General features: G+C 51.7%; 1 protein-coding gene across 1 annotated transcript in view; it reads left to right on the forward strand.

Moving 5' to 3' along the window:
• The window catches only part of Myo18b (myosin XVIIIb), a 193066-nt gene that overhangs the window by 74798 nt on the left and 99987 nt on the right, over positions 1–18281 (forward strand). The window contains exons 26-30 of the mRNA XM_006249578.5: positions 5046–5170; positions 8744–8898; positions 13078–13201; positions 14088–14288; positions 17954–18064. Coding sequence (XP_006249640.2) covers positions 5046–5170; positions 8744–8898; positions 13078–13201; positions 14088–14288; positions 17954–18064 — 716 coding nt within the window. The remainder of the gene's footprint in view (positions 1–5045; positions 5171–8743; positions 8899–13077; positions 13202–14087; positions 14289–17953; positions 18065–18281) is intronic.

The raw sequence follows: 18281 nt of genomic DNA on the forward strand, positions 1-18281 counted from the left end.
GTAGATGGTCCCAGGTGATGAATATGTAGAACTGGGCCGTATGGAGTAGTCTAACACAGAGTGGTTACCTCTTCGCCACAAGGAATGGGGGCTCTATGTGCTCTCACATACATGATCCAGTTGAGGCTGACTCTCATGACTGCCCAGTGAGAGGCATCAGATGCTCCTGGTGTGCCCTGGCCATGCCACTGCCTGGGCACTTGGCTTTCACAGTTGGATGGGATGGTGACGTATCTGTCCAGTTTCCACTCTGTTGTAGATTCCCTCCAGCTGGATGGAGGCTGTTGAGAAAGTGCCCAGACATCAGAGTCTAGCAAATATTGATACCAGACTTCAGGATGCCCTTAAGACATCAGGACCATCCAAGGGACCGGAGTCTAGAATCAGTGGAGAAGATACCAAGCATTGGGGACCTTTGCTAGGCTCTTTGAAGACTATTACATCCATTTAATTGTGTGTGCATGTGTGCACACACATGACATGTGACACAGGACAGTTTGTCAGAATCAGTTCTCTCCTACCATGTGGGGCTTGGGAGTGAACACAAGCCATTGTGTTCGGAGCCTTCTCAGGCTCCTTTACCTGATGAGACACTTATCCCTAGGACCCCCAACACCACTCCAACCCTTGCACTATGCCCTGGTTTCCTTTGAGTCTGAGTTTCCCTGGGAAGGGACCATGAGGCAGTTGAAGGTTTCTGATTTGAGAGGCTCAACAAAACCAAGCGTACACAGGGCCAGATGTTGGTACAGAGCCAGCTATGGGGGTAGCAATCCTCCCCAGAGGCATGCTAGCACGGGCTCCGTCCATCCAGGTCTGGTCTGGATGAGGCTTCTTGGGCATGTCTGTTTTGCAAAGGTCAGGGAATGAATGAGGTGGATCACTTAGCCCTCAGGCATATCAGCCACTGCATGAAGTGGGAGCTTAGCTACAGGCGTGCAGTTCAGGAAGCCAGGCCACAGCGAGTCTGTTTCTCATTATGAAAGTCATACATACTCTTTCCATGAAAACCTCTAAAACACAGCAAAGTTGAGAGGGGCAATGAGACACTTTTCATTCACCACTGCTGTGCTTGCTTGCCCACCTCTGGGCATCATAAAAGCATGGCTTTCTTTACACCTGCCAAAGTACATACAGTGAGTCTTCTGTAATGCATATCCAGTGCCAGGCTGAACATGGAGGGCTAGAGAAGAATTGTAGTTGAGATTTGTTCTCAGGAAGCTAGCCATATGTGTGGAAATGGATCGCAGAAAGCCAGGAAACAGGTGAACGGACAAATCAGGATGTTGTTGGACAGACTGGTTACCCATTGCCTTGCTCACTGGCTTATTCATCAGCCCATCCACCCACCCACCCACCAACCCATCCGTCCATCCATCCATCCATCCATCCATCTACCCATCCACCCACCCACCCACCCATCCACCCACCCACCCATCCACCCATCCATCCACTCATCCATCCACCCACTCACCCACCCATCCATCCACCCATCCATCCACTCACCCACCCATCCATCCACCCACTCACCCACCCATCCATCCACCCACCCACCCATCCATCCAGTCATCCATCCACCCACCCATCCATCCACCCACCCACCCACCCACTCACCCATCCATCCACCCACTCACCCACCCACTCACCCATCCATCCACCCATCCATCCACCCATCCATCCACCCACTCACCCACCCATCCATCCACCCACTCACCCATCCATCCACTCATCCATCCACCCACTCACCCATCCACCCATCCACCCCCCACCCACCCACCCATCCGCCATCCATCCACCCACCCACCCACCCATCCACCCACCCACCCATCCACCCATCCATCCACCCACTCACCCATCCATCCACTCATCCATCCACCCACTCATCCATCCATCCACTCATCCATCCATCCACCCACTCACCCATCCATCCACTCATCCATCCATCCACCCACTCACCCATCCACCCACCCACCCACCCACCCACCCACCCACCCATCCACCCATCCATCCACCCACTCACCCATCCATCCACTCATCCACCCATCCACCCATCCATCCATCCACTCATCCACCCACCCACCCACCCATCCACCCATCCACCCACCCACCCACCCATCCACCCATCCATCCACCCACTCACCCATCCATCCACCCATCCATCCACCCACTCACCCATCCATCCACTCATCCATCCACCCACTCACCCATCCACCCATCCACCCCCCACCCACCCACCCATCCGCCATCCATCCACCCACTCACCCATCCATCCACTCATCCATCCACCCACTCACCCATCCACCCATCCACCCCCCACCCACCCACCCATCCACCCATCCATCCACCCACCCACCCACCCATCCACCCATCCATCCACCCACTCACCCATCCATCCACTCATCCACCCATCCACCCATCCATCCACCCACTCACCCATCCATCCACTCATCCACCCATCCACCCATCCATCCATCCACTCATCCACCCACCCACCCACCCATCCACCCATCCACCCACCCACCCACCCATCCACCCATCCATCCACCCACTCACCCATCCATCCACCCATCCATCCACCCACTCACCCATCCATCCACTCATCCATCCACCCACTCACCCATCCACCCATCCACCCCCCACCCACCCACCCATCCGCCATCCATCCACCCACCCACCCACCCATCCACCCACCCACCCATCCACCCATCCATCCACCCACTCACCCATCCATCCACTCATCCATCCACCCACTCATCCATCCATCCACTCATCCATCCATCCACCCACTCACCCATCCATCCACTCATCCATCCATCCACCCACTCACCCATCCACCCACCCACCCACCCACCCACCCACCCACCCATCCACCCATCCATCCACCCACTCACCCATCCATCCACTCATCCACCCATCCACCCATCCATCCACCCACTCACCCATCCATCCACTCATCCACCCATCCACCCATCCATCCACCCACTCACCCATCCATCCACTCATCCATCCACCCACTCATCCATCCATCCACTCATCCATCCATCCATCCACTCATCCACCCATCCACCCATCCATCCATCCACTCATCCACCCACCCACCCACCCATCCACCCACCCACCCACCCACCCACCCATCCACCCATCCATCCACCCACTCACCCATCCATCCACCCATCCACTCACCCACCCATCCGTCCATCCACCCACTGTCTGTCCATCATCTATGTACCCACTTACCCATCTATGCTAACATCCATTATTACTCATCAACAATACGTTCATTACTCTTCCATCTTACCATCCACCCAACCATCTCTCTTCATCTATCTACTCATCTATGTACCTGTGTATCTGTGTATCTCTGTGTGTGTGCATGTATGTATGTATGTATGTATGTATGTATGTATGTATGTATCTATCTATCTATCTATCTATCTATCTATCTAATGAACACTAGTTTGCTTTTACCATGTGCTCAGCATCATAATGTGTCCTAGGAGAGTCCTTATGAATACAAGCCCTTTTCTAAATTCTCGTGAACTTTACCAGGAGAAAACTAATTTGTAGCTTTCTGTGAATGTGTTTTTTACTCCCATCAAATTATACTAAAAACTGAGTATAAATGACTTATTATTAATGGTATTATCCCTTGTACTCATAAGAAGCAGTGCATTGAATGAGTGTCCCAAGGATGGATGGATGGGTGGATGGATGGGTGGATGGATGGGTGGATGGATGGATGGATGGGTGGATGGATGGATGGATGGATAGATGGATGGATGGGTGGATGGATGGATGGATGGGTGGATGGATGGGTGGATGGATGGATAGATGGATGGATGGGTGGATGGATGGATGGATGGGTGGATGGATGGATGGATGGGTGGATGGATGGATGGATGGATGGATGGGTGGATGGATGGATGGATGGGTGGATGGATGGATAGATGGATGGATGGATGGGTGGATGGATGGATGGATAGATGGATGGATGGGTGGATGGATGGATGGATGGGTGGATGGATGGGTGGATGGATGGATGGATGGATGGATGGATGGATGGATGATGGATATGTGGATGATGGATGGATGGATGATGGATATGTGGATGATGGATGGATGGATGAGTAGATGGGTGGATGAGTGGGTGGGTGAATGTATGATGGATGGATGGATAGGTGGATGATGGATGAATAGATGGGTGGGTGGATGGACCAACAGATGGATGGACATACAGGTGGACAGATAATAGATAGATGTAGATAGATGAAAAGATACATGGGTGATAAAGCAATGGGTTGAGTACTTCTTAAAGATGTTTCCCCAGATCCATTGACTTAAGGAGTATTCTTTGGTGATCAAAAGATAAGACACCATGACCCCCCTCATTCAGCCAATTTCAATTCAACCATCACATGACTTTTTAAACCAAATCAAAGGATTTAGCATACATTAAATCATCTAGGGCATTGGGTTGGGGATTTAGCTCAGTGGTAGAGCGCTTGCCTAGCAAGCGCAAGACCCTGGGTTCGGTCCCCAGCTCTGAAAAAAAAAATCATTTAGGGCATTTGTGGCTAGGTCCTCACTGAGTGATCACCCCATCCAGTTAGCTCGTAACTCCACCCAAAGTCAACGATCAAAATCTACCACCCAGCCCATGGCCAGGATTCTGGTGGGTCCTGCATCCCCGACTATCTGAAAAACTTCTAAATGATGTTGAGCATACACCAATGACAAGAGAACTCCCTGCCTTATAGACTGTGAAATTTCTTTGGAAAAAGAAACATCTGGGTACCCTTACAGGGTTTAAGAAATATGACCTTACAACAGTGAGGTCAACACTCCAGATAGCTGGATGTAGTCAGAGCAGACTGCCTGGAGGAAGCCTGGCCTTTGTCTTAGCTTGGGCTTCCGCACAGTTTCTTACCCTGAATCCAAGACTGAGGCTTGGGAGTCTTCTGAAGGGTCACTTTGAAGTGGCAAGTGGAGTGAGGCAAGGCCCACATCTGCCACCTCACTCACCAGCCGTCGGCTCTGTCACGCAGCGGACGAGTGGCAGATGCGTTTGGACTGTGCTCAGCTGGAGAATGACTTCCTACGCAAGCGCCTTCAGCAGTGCGAGGAGAGGTTGGACTCAGAGATGAAGGCCCGGACTGAGCTGGAGCAGAAGGTGAGAAAGGCTGGAGGGCTGGGACCCCAGACACCCGGTGTCTTCTCCCCTCCATTGTGAGAGGCTACTGTGTTGTCCGTTCCTGGGGAAGGAGGATCTCTACTGTTGGAAAAATAGCTGTCCCTGTGGGATGGAGGGAGTGTTTCTGAGGGAAGGGTGGTGGCCCAACTGCCTAGCGTCCAGACCTGTGTCAGAGGTCTGGCTCTGGCAGAAATGGCAAGGATGTAGGCCTTAGGTTCTGGCTTATAAAGTCACCACAGCATATTGTTAACACTACAGTCTTAGTCAGTGTTCTACGGCTGTGAAGAGACACCACAACCAAGGCAACCCTTCTAACAGACAGCATTTAAGTGGAGGCTTCTGACAATTTCAGAGGTTTAGTCTGTTATCATCATGGCCAGGAGCATGGTGCTGGATCAGTAGCTGACAGCTATGTCCTGACCCGTAGACAGAGATGGGAATAGAGAAACTGGGACTGGCTTGGGCTTTTGAAACCTCCCAGACCACACCCAGTAATACACTTCCTCCAACTTGGCCACACCTCCTGATGCTTCTAATCCTCTAAGCCATTCCACTCCCAGGTGGCTAAGCGTTCAAACAGATGAGTCTGTAGGGACCATTCTCATTCAAACCAGCCCCATCTGCCTTCTCCAGCCCCAGCGGTCTGTTATCTCTGCCTCCCCTAGACCAGAGCCATAGCCTCCAGCCTGTCTCTTCATCCATGAGCTGTACTGTAGGTTAGGCACCCAGAATCCCTTCTGGATTGTTCTACTGTTGCACATGGTGATGATGAGGTGGACATTTTGGGTGTGTTCTACATCTCGATTGACCCTTAGGGGTCCTCCATTCTGGCTTCAATCAACCTGTACTTGGGAATGTTCCTTTTCCTTCTCTCACGTATGCGTGTGTGTGCTCATGTGCACATGTGTGTATGTGTGTGTGCACTCATATGTGTGTGTGCTTGTGTGCACATGTGTGTGTATGTGTGTGTGCATATGTCCACATGTGCATGTGTGCATGTATGTGTTGAGCTAGGTTTCATTGCACTGATAACCAACCGATTCTAATTTTCCTAATGGCATCCTTTGACATGGGACATGAGGAGGTTCCCTGTCAGAAATACACTTGAAAGGGGCCTGGATTGGGTTTTGTGGGCAACCTTCTTCCTTCATCTATGGCTTCAGGCCTCTCTACCAGTCTAGGCTGGGGTTTCTGGTTAACCACCTCACTGGTTGCTTTCCTTTGAGAGTCTAAGCCAAGGTCCATCTTCCAGGTCTGTCTGGCCATTCACACACCTCTCCTTTCAATGTCTAGTGACTGCTCTCAGCCAGAGCAAGGTGGCCATGATGTGGTTATCTACCTTTACTGCCCTGGTTCTGTGTCATGTGCATATCTAAGCTCCTGGAGCACCCACCCCATTTATGTCTCAGTGCTGGAGACCAAACATAGACTTCACTTGTGCATGTGAGGCAAGCACTCTGCTGTGAAGCTGTACATTACTAGCTTCTGTTTCATTGTTTTTGAGACAATACTTTGCTACATGGTCCAGGGTGGCCTTGAACTTGTGATCTTCCTTCCTCATCCAGATGGGGTGACAAGCCTATACCACCAGGCCCATCTTGCCCTTCTTTCCTGAGAGTGAAGCTCACTGTTAGCAACATCAACTCTCCTGTCTGGATGTTCACTGCGACCATCTGGCCTCTTGACTTGTCTTCCAACATCTCTCTTCACTGGTCCGCTCGCTCTCTGCTTGTCACTCTACCCTCGGGGTCAAGGCAAATGGCACAGACTCCCTCAGTGTGCCTCAGCACTCCCATGGTCAGTTTCAAATTACCATGCCGAGCCAGGCGTAGGAGCTCAAGAATGCTCTCCTCAGGCCTGAGAGGTAGAAACAGGAGGATCAGGGATTTGAGGTCAGCTTCCTCTGCTTAGCAAGTTCAAGACAATTCCGAGTCACTTGAGGCTGCCTCTGCCTCAAAGGGTAAAATAATCGCTTTTAAGTTGTCAGGAGGATGGATTTGGGAGAGCTGAGCCTTAAGAACCCATCCCAGGATCAACTGATCATGTCCTCAAATGTTCAGCACTTTCTCAGCCCAGAACCTTTGCCTGTGCTGCTGCTGCTGCAGCTGCTGCTGCAGCTCAGAGGGTGTTTGCTCCTCTTCTGCCTTGATATTCTCAACCCCAGCTGCAGACTTCAAACACCACTCTCCAGAAAGCCCTGGCTGACACAGACTGAGGTGGGAATCCCTCAGCATCCACCTCCAGTCTGGTACACACCCCACAGGACATGCATCTCTTTATTTCTTGGTTTCTTCCAGTCACTGGAGGAGTCATGGGGTGGGGGTTTCTATTCTTCTACTATGTCCTCAACAGGGGAGAAAATTAAACTGACAGTCTAAAGGGGGAACCAGAAAGGGATGGTCCCTGGGGACCCTATAAAGAGAGGAAGAGAGGTGTGGTAAATCCCCCACCCTCACCCCAAGGAGGATGCTGGTGGAGCTTTTAACAGTCTCTTCCAAGATGGACATGATCCACACAGAGACAGACAAAGGGGGGGGGGCAGCAGCCTGGGTCTGTAACAGTGAATTACAGAGTCGTGCCTCTTTCCCTAAGGAAGGGGGATATCCGCACTACATTAAAAAGTCATAAACCCGCAACCCTTTCCGAGCAGCGGGACATAGGAAAACATCCCATTTGCCTTCAAATACTGAATTTAGAATTACAGGCCTCATTAACTCAGAGTTTTGCTTATTTAAAGCAGCCCTTTAATGAGGCTGCTTCTTCAAAGCATGTCCTGCATCCCACTCTTTCAAACTAGGGTGTGTGTGTGTGTGTGTGTGTGTGTGTGTGTGTGTGTGTGTGTGCGCGCGCGCACATGTGCGTACACATGTGTGTATATACATGCGTGCACATGTGTGTATGTGTGTGTACGCATGTGCTCACGTGTATATATACATGTATGTGTGTTTGTATGTGCACACATGCATGCACATGCATATATATTTATGTGTGTGTGCTCACACGCATGCGTGCGCATGTGTGTATTTATGTGCGTGTGTGTGCACATGCGCACACATGTGTGTATATACGTGCATGTGTGTGTGTGTGTGTTGGGGAGGGTCTGGGGAAGATGCAGGAGGCTTTGCTCCTGCTTGCTCATGTCCCTGAATGAGCTGTAGGCTTCAGCCCACACCGTGGACCATACAGTGCTTGCTCCCTAGGGTGCCTGCTCCAATTGGCTGGGGATGCCCTCTTCATGACTCTGTAATCTTCACAAGTCTCCCCAGATGACAGATCCATCCGTCAACTGCCAAAGTGTCAAGTTGAGGCAGGGCAAGGAAAAATGAATTAAGGGTGTTGGGTGGGAGGTTTAGCCGAGACGAAGCAGAGAGATCATCAAGAGACTGATGGACTCACCACAATGTCCCTCCCAGGAGAGTGGGGCTCAGGGAAGCGGTATCCTAAAGCTGACAGGAACTGCTCTGAGGTCCTCCCTCTCCCAGCGTCCCTTTCCTCTCGTGGCACTGACCTTGGAAATGGGGACACCAGCGAACCTCTCTCTTTTTTCCATAGCTTGGGGAGCTGCAGAGTGCTTATGAAGAGGCCAAGAAGACGGCTCACCAACTGAGGCGGAAGTGTCACCACCTCACCTGGGACTTGGAGGACACGCGGGTGCTGCTGGAGAACCAGCAGAGCAGGAACCATGATCTGGAGAAGAGACAGAAAAAGTGAGTCCTGTCCCACAGTTAACTGGGCCACCAGGGTGGGCTGCACGGCGCCGGGGTACACTGAGGCCTCTGGTTCCCTTCCTAAGCCTTCCAACTTCTGTCAGCCTTCTTGAGCCCAGGGCACAGCTCCTTCATTCACAACCCCATGTGGAAGGGATTCCTGTTAGGTTCTCAAGACTCCAACCAGAAATGGTTCTTGCTGTTCCTCCCAGCCTGCCTTGTACCCAGTTACTTTGTGACCTTGGAGAAATTACATGCCCTCTCTGGGCTTCATCATCACTTTTCCTCAAGGGGTTTGTTGTGGAGAGTGAGGGTAGTAAGCTAGTATGATGAGAGGGAGCCATGTCTCTTAGGAGACCATACTAGTTCATGTCTGCCTGCTCTGCTCTCTGGCTGTATGATTATTCCCTCTGGGTCGTGGGTGCCCATCTATAGATAGCAGTGGTGCCTTTCTTGTGCTGAGAACTGTATGATGTGCCCATCCTAGAGAACTGGACTCAGCTGCCCATCCCCAGTGCTGAAAAAGGAGACAAGAAATTGAAAAAGAACTCATCCCCAAATAGGAGTTGCCCTCTTCCTATCGAGGACTCAGACTCTGATCGGTGGGGCAGGTCTGGCAGGATCTGCACCTTATAAGTAAACGTGTGGACAGCTTTGATGGTGCACCTGGGCACTGCACTTGCTCTCCTGTGGGGACACTGGCATGACTAGGCAAGAGAGGAGCCAGGACTGTTACCAAGACCCACACCCTCCAGCAGCTGTGGCTCTGAATCCCAGGGCTTGACGTGTCAGTCTGGGATCCTCTCCTGATTGGGGTTGGGGGTGGGAGTAAAGGGTTTCAGGAGGGCCTGCCGCCACAGTAGCAAGTTTCTAAGCCTCTGGTGGAATACTTATGACGAAGTTTTCAGAAGTGTACCAGGCGACTAAGCCTCAGCTTTGCTTGGTCGGTGGTAGCCTCGTTTCCAAGAGGCTGTGGGCAGGATCACACTGTAGTCAGATAAATCCTGAACTATCTGGTTGTTCCCTGTCCTGTTTTCTCTCCTTCCTCTCCTCCTCCCCATCTCCCTTCTAGACAGGGTTTCTCTGTGTAGTCCTGGCTGTCCTGGAAATTGTTCGGTAGACCAGGCTGGCCTCAAACACAGAGAGATCCCTCTACCTCTGCCTCCTGAGTGCTGGGATTAAAGGTGTGTGCCACCACCGCCCAGCTCTATACTGTCTCTTGCTTCCATTTATCGGGGCCTATCCTGAGGTGGCATCTTCTTCCCAAAATGGCCACCCAAGCATTGTTAACACACTTCCCCCACATGAAGGTTAGCTTCTTTTCACTGGTCCTTCCTTCCACACCCAACCCGGCACATGGGCAAGCCCTCACTCTTACACAGGAAAAATGACCCGGCTTTGTGCCAGCCACTTGCTATGTGACATTGTCCGGTGACAGTGTTTCTCTAAGCTCAGGATGACTGGCATCTTGGATGCATCCTAGACTTCCACCAGTTTCCAGAGTGTGTCCCTGACAGGCCACAGGCATGACAGGCCATGAACACACTGACAGGGCTTCTCCTACTTGCCAACCCCTCAGTCCTCTTCTGGGAATTCTGCTCCTTCTGAGGGGGTCAACTCTCTGACAGAGAGGCCTGTAGTTCTTGGCTTATAGAGTCCCTAACCCTGGGGGACTTGCATGGTGTGCCCTCAAAGGACCTCATCTCCCATCCTTGTCTTTCTGTTTCTCCGAACTCACCTGCCTGTAGGGTCCTTCCCGCCACCATCGGCTCTGGCTTAGAAGTAGGTTTTGATGTTAAAGTCCCCATAACACACATGGAGATCCAGGTAGATGAGTAGTTTAAAGGGAGCCGTGGGACAGCGAACATCTGTTCAGTGGACATGTTGCCTGATCGCCTCTAGTGATATAGAATGTTCCAGAAGAAGCCAGAGACACTTCTGTGTGACTCTTCAGGGCCTTTTCAATCCCGGGGAACTGCCACCCACACCATTCACTGTTCTACACTATGAGAATTCCCCATCCCCATCCTGGCTTCTGTATCAATTGGTCCAGAATGTTTCCATCTGCGTTCGGAGCCTTGTTGCCATAGATACTCCATGCATGGGTCACAAAGCTTCATTCCAACAGCCGACAGAGTTCTTGAAGAGAACCGTGTGTCACCCCACTGACCCTGAGCCTCCGGGCAGGCTTGGTACCAGGTGGAGTGAAGGGGTGTGTGCAAACGTGTGTTCCAGAAGTTGGGGGGTCTGTAAAAGCCTTTCTTTGGCATCGGGTGTTGTGTTTAAGACAAGGACTCCTCCAGAACGTATTGCCATTTCCTCGTGTGGCTGTGTACCTCACCTGCCCCAGGGCATGGACAGGTAGATTGGCTTTGAGTCTAGGGAAGCTTGGTTCAAGATTACTTCTGCCACTGTGGAATTTGGGGCTCAACCAATACGTCTGTCTTACTTAGAGTTTCATTGCTGTCAGGAGACACCATGACCAAGGCAACTCTTACAAAGGACAGCATTTACTTGGGGCTGGCTTACAGGTTCAGAGATTGAGGTTAGCGTCCATTATCATCAAGGCAGGAACATGGCCATGTCTAGGTAGGCATGGCATAAAGTAGCTCAGAGTTCTACATCTTGATCTGACTGCAACCAGGAGAAACTGACTCTTCTGCACTTGGGTGGAGCTTCAAAGCCCACCCCCACAGTGATGCACTTCCTCCAACAAGACCGTACCTCCGAACAGTGCCACTTCCCATGGGCCAAAAATATTCAGACACCACACTCTACTCCCTGGCCCCCATAGGCTTGTTCAGACATGTGAGTTTATGAACCTCTGTTTCATTCATGTGCCTTGCTGAGCTGCCCCTTCTCCTCCTGTGGGCCCCTATCACTCACTCGCTCTGCTGTCATAGAGACGGCAGAGACCCCAGCCCAAGGCCCAGGATGTTGGACCTGTCTGATCATCACCATCCTCAAGATTCAGGGACAGCAGACAGAACCTCTGAAATGATGTCACCAACAGCCAATCAGAATGCTTCTGGGCTGTTTTTAGCAGGAGGGCTTCCTAAGGAGAGCTATGATTGGCTTTCTTGGGAGCCTGGGGCTATGGAAGACAGCCGACTTGATGATGATCTTACACAGGGAGTGGTTGTCAGTAGTGTCCACGTGCCAGGTACCACATCAGGATTGCTGGAACTGTGGGACTTCCTGTGCATGACTCAGTCACCCCTCACTGCAGCCTTGTCAAGTTTTCCAGGAGGGACGCTCACCCTGATGAGGTGCAAATCTGAGACACATGAGCAGAGAGTGAATGGCCAGGAAGGTGTCCCCATGGTGGTCAGCTTTGTGGAGGGGCAGGAGCTCCATCGTCTGCCCCAATGACCTGTAGGCTGCTTCCCATTTGCTGATGCTACAGGGCCACCTGAGGAGCAGGCCACCTAGGAGCGCCCGGTGTGCCACCCTCAGCTGGTGCCTGTCCTTATCGCTTATGACAGGAAATGGGAAACAGGACCGTGGGTACCCGCACACCAAGCAGGGACACTTACATTGAAAACCCTTAGAGAGAGAAGGAGTCTCCAATCCAACAAAATGGATTAGTGTGCCCTCCCCTTCTCCTCCCTCTCTGTCTGTCTCTCTGTCTGTCTCTGTCTCTCTGTGTCTGTCTCTCTGTCTCTTTCCACCCTTCTTTCTTCTCTCCTCTTTCTCCCTTTCCCTCTCTTTGTCCCTTTCTCCTCTTTTCTCTCCCATCTCTTCTCTCTCTCCCTCTTTTTCCTCTTCCCTTCTTTCTTCTTCCCCCTCTCTCTTCTATCTCTCTCCTTTCTCCCCCTCTCTTTCTTCTCTCCTCTCTCCCTCTGTCCTGTTTCTCTCCCATTTCTCCTTCCTCTAACATTCTTGTTCTTCATCGTAAATATGTATGATTTAATATCCTCTATATTTAAATATACTTTTAATTTTTGTTTAATGTTTTATCTGGTTTCTAATGGTTGGATGGAAATCCTTTAGAAACCTGGAACTCCCTCCATGATTTTCCTGGTCCCCCCAACCCCATCCCAACAACCCCACACAAGAAAAGCCCATTCATCCCTCCCCCAACCCCTTTTTGTCTTGTGTTTTTAACTCTGCCCACAGTTGACCCTGCCTCAGTTTCCCCTACCATGGTTCCCTATGCATCCATTCCGTTTTGTGCAGGTTTGACTTGCAGCTGGCTCAGGCGCTTGGGGAATCGATGTTTGAGAAGAGCCTCAGGGAGAAAGTGAGTCGAGAGAACAGTGGAGTTCGCTGGGAACTGGGCCAACTACAGCAGCAGCTGGAGGTAAGAAGTGGGGACTCATGACTGTCTGGATTCTCTAGAAATTCCAGCATGCATCTGCTGCAGCGTGCAGAGGAACAGAGCCCTGGGTGGGGGCTGTGCCCCAGGCAGCTGCCAACGCTGTTCCCAGCATGTCCTCATGACACCCACGGATGCTGATAGATAATCCTCTATAGCGTGTGCTCTGGCCATGGGCACAGGGTCCCAAGTGCTACCTGGGAGACCCCAGAGGCTCAGCGCAGAATAAAACAGAGTGGGTCATGACCTTGTCAGGATCCACAGCCTGCCCAAAGCAGTCCCTGCTACAGAGGGCATTTGTGACATCATCTGCTCTTTATCCTCGGGTGGCTCCTGATACACCCTCAGGGCGACCTGTGCACTCTTCACCCAGCCATTCATCCTCTTCCTGGGAGAGCCTGCAGACTTGGCCCTGGATCCGACTTCCTTATTGGAAGGGTCACTTTTGTGCTCTCTGCCTCCCTGATCCTTCAGCCTGGCCCCAGCTGAGAGTTGGCAAGATGCCTGGTTTTCTCTTCCAACAGGACAAGCACTTCCCTTACATGCACTGAGATACAACTCCAGGAAAATCCCTCTCCTTCCATTTGCCAGGGTCCCTCTGAGCCCTCTCAAAGCACAGCCATGCCGGGGGAACTGGGTGTGGGGCAAGAGTGGAGGAAGGGCAAGTGGGGACCCAGGTGGTGACGTTAGCTTGTCCTTTCAGCACTGGGGAAACTGAGGCAGGAAGATCTTGAGGCTGAAGTCAGCCTGTGCCGCATGGGAAGACCTTGTCTAATGGTGCTGAACCCAGGAGACAACTAGGCCAGAGGTTGGAGCCTTCCCGGGAGAGGAGCGTGGTCATGTGACCCCACCCCATGCCCTCTCTTTGTAGCAAAAGGAGCAGGAAGCCTCCAAGCTGAAGGAGGAGGTGGAGAGGCTACAGGGCCAGAAACGGGAGCTGCTGAACTGTGCCTCTGTGGGGAATCAAGGTGTGGCCAGTCTGAAAGAGAGGGTCTGGGAACTGGAGTCCAACGCCCTTGAGCAAGAGAAGGTCCGCAGCCAGCAGGAAAATACCATCAAGCAGCTGGAGCAGGTGAGGAGCTCCCCCTTGTCCAGGGGATGCACCGCCCCGGGCAGGGTTCTCACACTGAGGGGTGCCATGGAAACACACTGTGGGGAAGCCAGGTGCTTGCAGGAGTCCCACCCAACAGCCATCCCTTTGCTGCTGCCTGTACTGGACACACCAGTCTCAACGGCATGCTGTCCAGTGCTCCTCCCTGACTGAGACACAAACTCTGCGGATGGCAGCAGGGGATTTGTTGGTTGATTGACTGTTTGATCCTCTTGGGATCCCTTGAGAGGGATTTTCCTGGAGTTGTATCTCAGTGCATGTAAGGGAAGTGCTTGTCTTGTTGGAAGAGAAAACCAAGGATGACGCCAGGTGCATTGCTGGTTTTCAACACGTAACTGCCGACCAAGTATCTTAACGTTATTGATCACCGTCCGTGTATGAGACTCTGCCCTTGACTCTCCCTGATCTCTTCTTGTGGAACCTCATACAGGACATGGGGAAGATCATTCCCTCCACGGATATAGATGAGGATCTATGGATGGATGGATAGATAGATAGATAGATAGATAGATAGATAGATAGATAGATAGGGTGAGTGGATGAGTGGGTGGATGATGGATAGATGGATGAATGGGTGGATGCATAGACAGACAGATGATAGGATAAGAAAAATGGATGGATAGATGGATAGACAGACAGATAGATGATAGATGTATAGATAAATGATAATAGATGAATAGATAAATGATTGATAGATAAATGATTGATAGATGGTAGATGGATAGGTATATAGATAAAAGATAGATGATAGATAGGTGATAGATGATGGATGGATAGATGATGGATGATAGATAAGTGATCTAGAGATGAAAGAGGGTGGGGGTGAGGATCTGAACTGAAGTCCTCAGACCATGAAGCTCAAATGTCTACTTCAGGCACAGAATCTAGGAAGACAAGCCTTCTGGGATTTAGGGAATGTGCAGTAACTGCGGGAATAGGCAGGGATGGAAAATCCGACTCCCAGTGTCCTCAGGGAAGCAGCTGGTTTCCAGGTCCATGCTGAGCCACAGTGTTGAAGGAGTCATGAGACAAGAATAGCAACAGAAAAGGTCTAAATGCAGCAATGTGAACCAGTAAGACACAAGTTAAGTATATGCCAAGAGCCGGTGTGGTGGCTGTAATACCTGCTGCCCCCACAACTCCTGGAGGCTGAGATGGAAAAACCACGAGTTCCAAGCCTGCCTGGGTCATGTAGAGAGCTTGAGGCCAGTCTAGGCTACTTAGCATCCTGCCCTTGCAAAGAAAATCCACCATCCAAAAACAGACTCTGTCTTAATTAGGGTTTCATTGCTGTGAACAGACACCATGACCAAGGCAACTCTTATAAGGACAACATTTAATTGGGGCTGGCTTACAGGTTCAGAGGTTCAGTCCATTATCATCAAGGTGGGAGCATGGCAGCATCCAGGCAGGCATGGTGCAGGAGGAGCTGAGAATTCTACATTTTGATCTGGCAGCTGAAGAGGACTCTCCCATGGGCAGCCAGGAGGAGGCTCCGGAACACGCTGGCCAGACTTAAGCATATATATGAGACCTCAGAGTCCCACCTACACGGTGACACACTTCCTCCAATGAGATCACTCCTCCTACTAGTGCCACTTCCCATGGGCCAAGCATATTCGAACCACCACACTCACTAAGGAGAGATGTGGACAGTGATACACAAAACCCACGCCCTTCCTTACACACTTAGTGTCAGGCTAGCATTCCTGGTTTTCAGAGAGATATGGGGTGAAGGCACAGGTGTTTTCCTGTCTCTGTTGAAAGCCACCCAGTTCTTCAAGAGGAGGGAGGTTTCAGTCCTTACCTCTAAAGGGACTTCTCATGGAGGATATCTGTACCTGGCAATTCTGTTGAAACCCTACCCACGGTGGGGACACAGGCCAAGTGACAGGAGCAGCTGCAGCACATGGACTCCATGCATCCCACGAAGCCAGGGTGCCAGCTACTTGCTCAGCCCCACTCCGTATCACAGGAGGGAGCTTCTCAAGTGGAAAGCACAAGTGTGGGAAGCTAAGGGTCGGCGTCTGGAGGGTCTTGGATGCTCGTGAGTGACCGGTGAGTGTAGCTAAACCAGTTGTTTTGTCAAGCACCTCATCTGCACCAGATACCTCATAGATGGATTCTGGTGTTCTCCACCTCCCCAAAGCTCAGAGTCCTGCTGGAATCAAGTGCACCGTGAGCACACTGATCTAGTCTTGGGAAGGACCAGGGGGGTGGTGGGAAAGGACTCACTAGAGGAAGTGAAAGCTGAAGGCTCAGTCAGAATTGGCTGAGGAAGAGTGTTCCAGGTGAGCTAGACTGCTTCTGCCATGGCCGAGAGGCCACAGACTCGTGCGATACCCAAAGGAAGGCACCAGAGATGGTTGCCCAAGGCAGCTCACCGTCCACAGGATCTCAGGCAAGCCCTGGTTGGTTTTTTTTTTTTTTTTTTAAGACGGTTCATTCCTTCGATGGGAGACTTGCCAATCTCCCAGCCCCAGGTCTAATTGATGGAGATTGCACTGACCGCACAGGAGGGAGTGTCAAGACTGGCAGAGCATTGAGTGGCAGCTCCAGGCTGTGTCCCCAAGCACAGACAAGCCAGCAGGCATTTGCGAAAAACCCGTTATCATTTCTTGAAGATTCCTCCCAGCACCACTGACAGCCACAAGCAGAAACGTGAACCTCGAGTAACCTCGAAGGCAGAGACGACCCATCTTCCCAGCTCCCCAACTCGAACTTAACCCAGAAGGGAGGCTGAGTGGATACTGCACCCCGGCCCTGCACGGCACACATCCTCACAGAAGCCAGGCAGATATTTATTGATCTCAATAAGGCACTTTTTCCTGGGAATTTTATGTTAACTCATATAAGCTTGACATAAATGGTATTGCAGATGTCAGACGTGCCCAAGAGGCTGGGAAAAAAATGAAAAAGAAATATTGTATTTCCTCACACAGCCCCTCATCTGGGATCATCCTCCAATAACCTCTGCCACTGTGTAAGAGCTGCAATCTTGGTGAGGCTAATTTAGCCAGGCTGTGCCAGGGGCTCTGCACACATCCTCCATTAGCGTCTTCATGCTCCCAACAGTTTAGGGGCCCAGATCTGTTCTTCTGTTTCCTTCCTCTGTCTTTCCCATTAGAGACAACAACGGTTGTCAACTTCTGTCTGAGTTTTAGGTTCCTTGGAGAACATCGAAAGGGATTCTGGGCATGTGCCTAAACCCAGTGGGAGAATGTGACAGACACGAGGCAGGTTGTAACCATAGGAAGGGCAGAGGCAGTGTTGGGGGACCTGGCTGCTTCCTTTGACTTACCAGGGTAGGAGGGATGTGACTAAACTCTGAGGCGTCTGTTAGAAAGATAGGTCAAGGGTAGTGTGGAGGGCTGGGGTTGTGGGCGTGGCGTGGAGGGCTGGATGTGGGCGTGGCCTGGAGGGCTGGGGGTGTGGGTGTGGTGTGGGGGGATGGAAGTGTGGGGAGATGGAGGTGTGGGCATGATGTGGAGGGCAGGGGCTGTGGGCGTGGCGTGGAGGGCTGGTTGTGGGAGTGGCCTGGAGGGCTGGGGGTGTGGTGCTGTGCCATGGAGCTTTGAGAGTTTGGTCGTGGACCTTCATGAACCATCCTTGTTTGCTGCCCCCAGCTCCGCCAGCGGTTTGAGTTGGAGATTGAGAGGATGAAACAGATGCATCAGAAGGACCGTGAGGACCAGGAGGAAGAGCTGGAGGATGTGCGTCAGTCCTGCCAGAAGCGGGTGCGTGAGCTGTGGCCCCAGGGCACCCCAAGGTCCCACTGGGGAGGATGCTGGGACCCGGGACCTGGGACCCGGAGGCATGCTCGTTCTATGACCAATTGAAACCGCTGTTTACTGGGGGATTTCAAGAGCCTGGGGCTCCAATTTCTTAGGTGCAACCCCAGAAGCTTCTAGAATTCCAAGCACACTCTTCGCCAAAGGACAGGCTGTGGGTAGA

This window comes from Rattus norvegicus, chromosome 12 (assembly GCF_036323735.1).
Source record: "Rattus norvegicus strain BN/NHsdMcwi chromosome 12, GRCr8, whole genome shotgun sequence".
Classification (NCBI taxonomy): domain Eukaryota; kingdom Metazoa; phylum Chordata; class Mammalia; order Rodentia; family Muridae; genus Rattus; species Rattus norvegicus.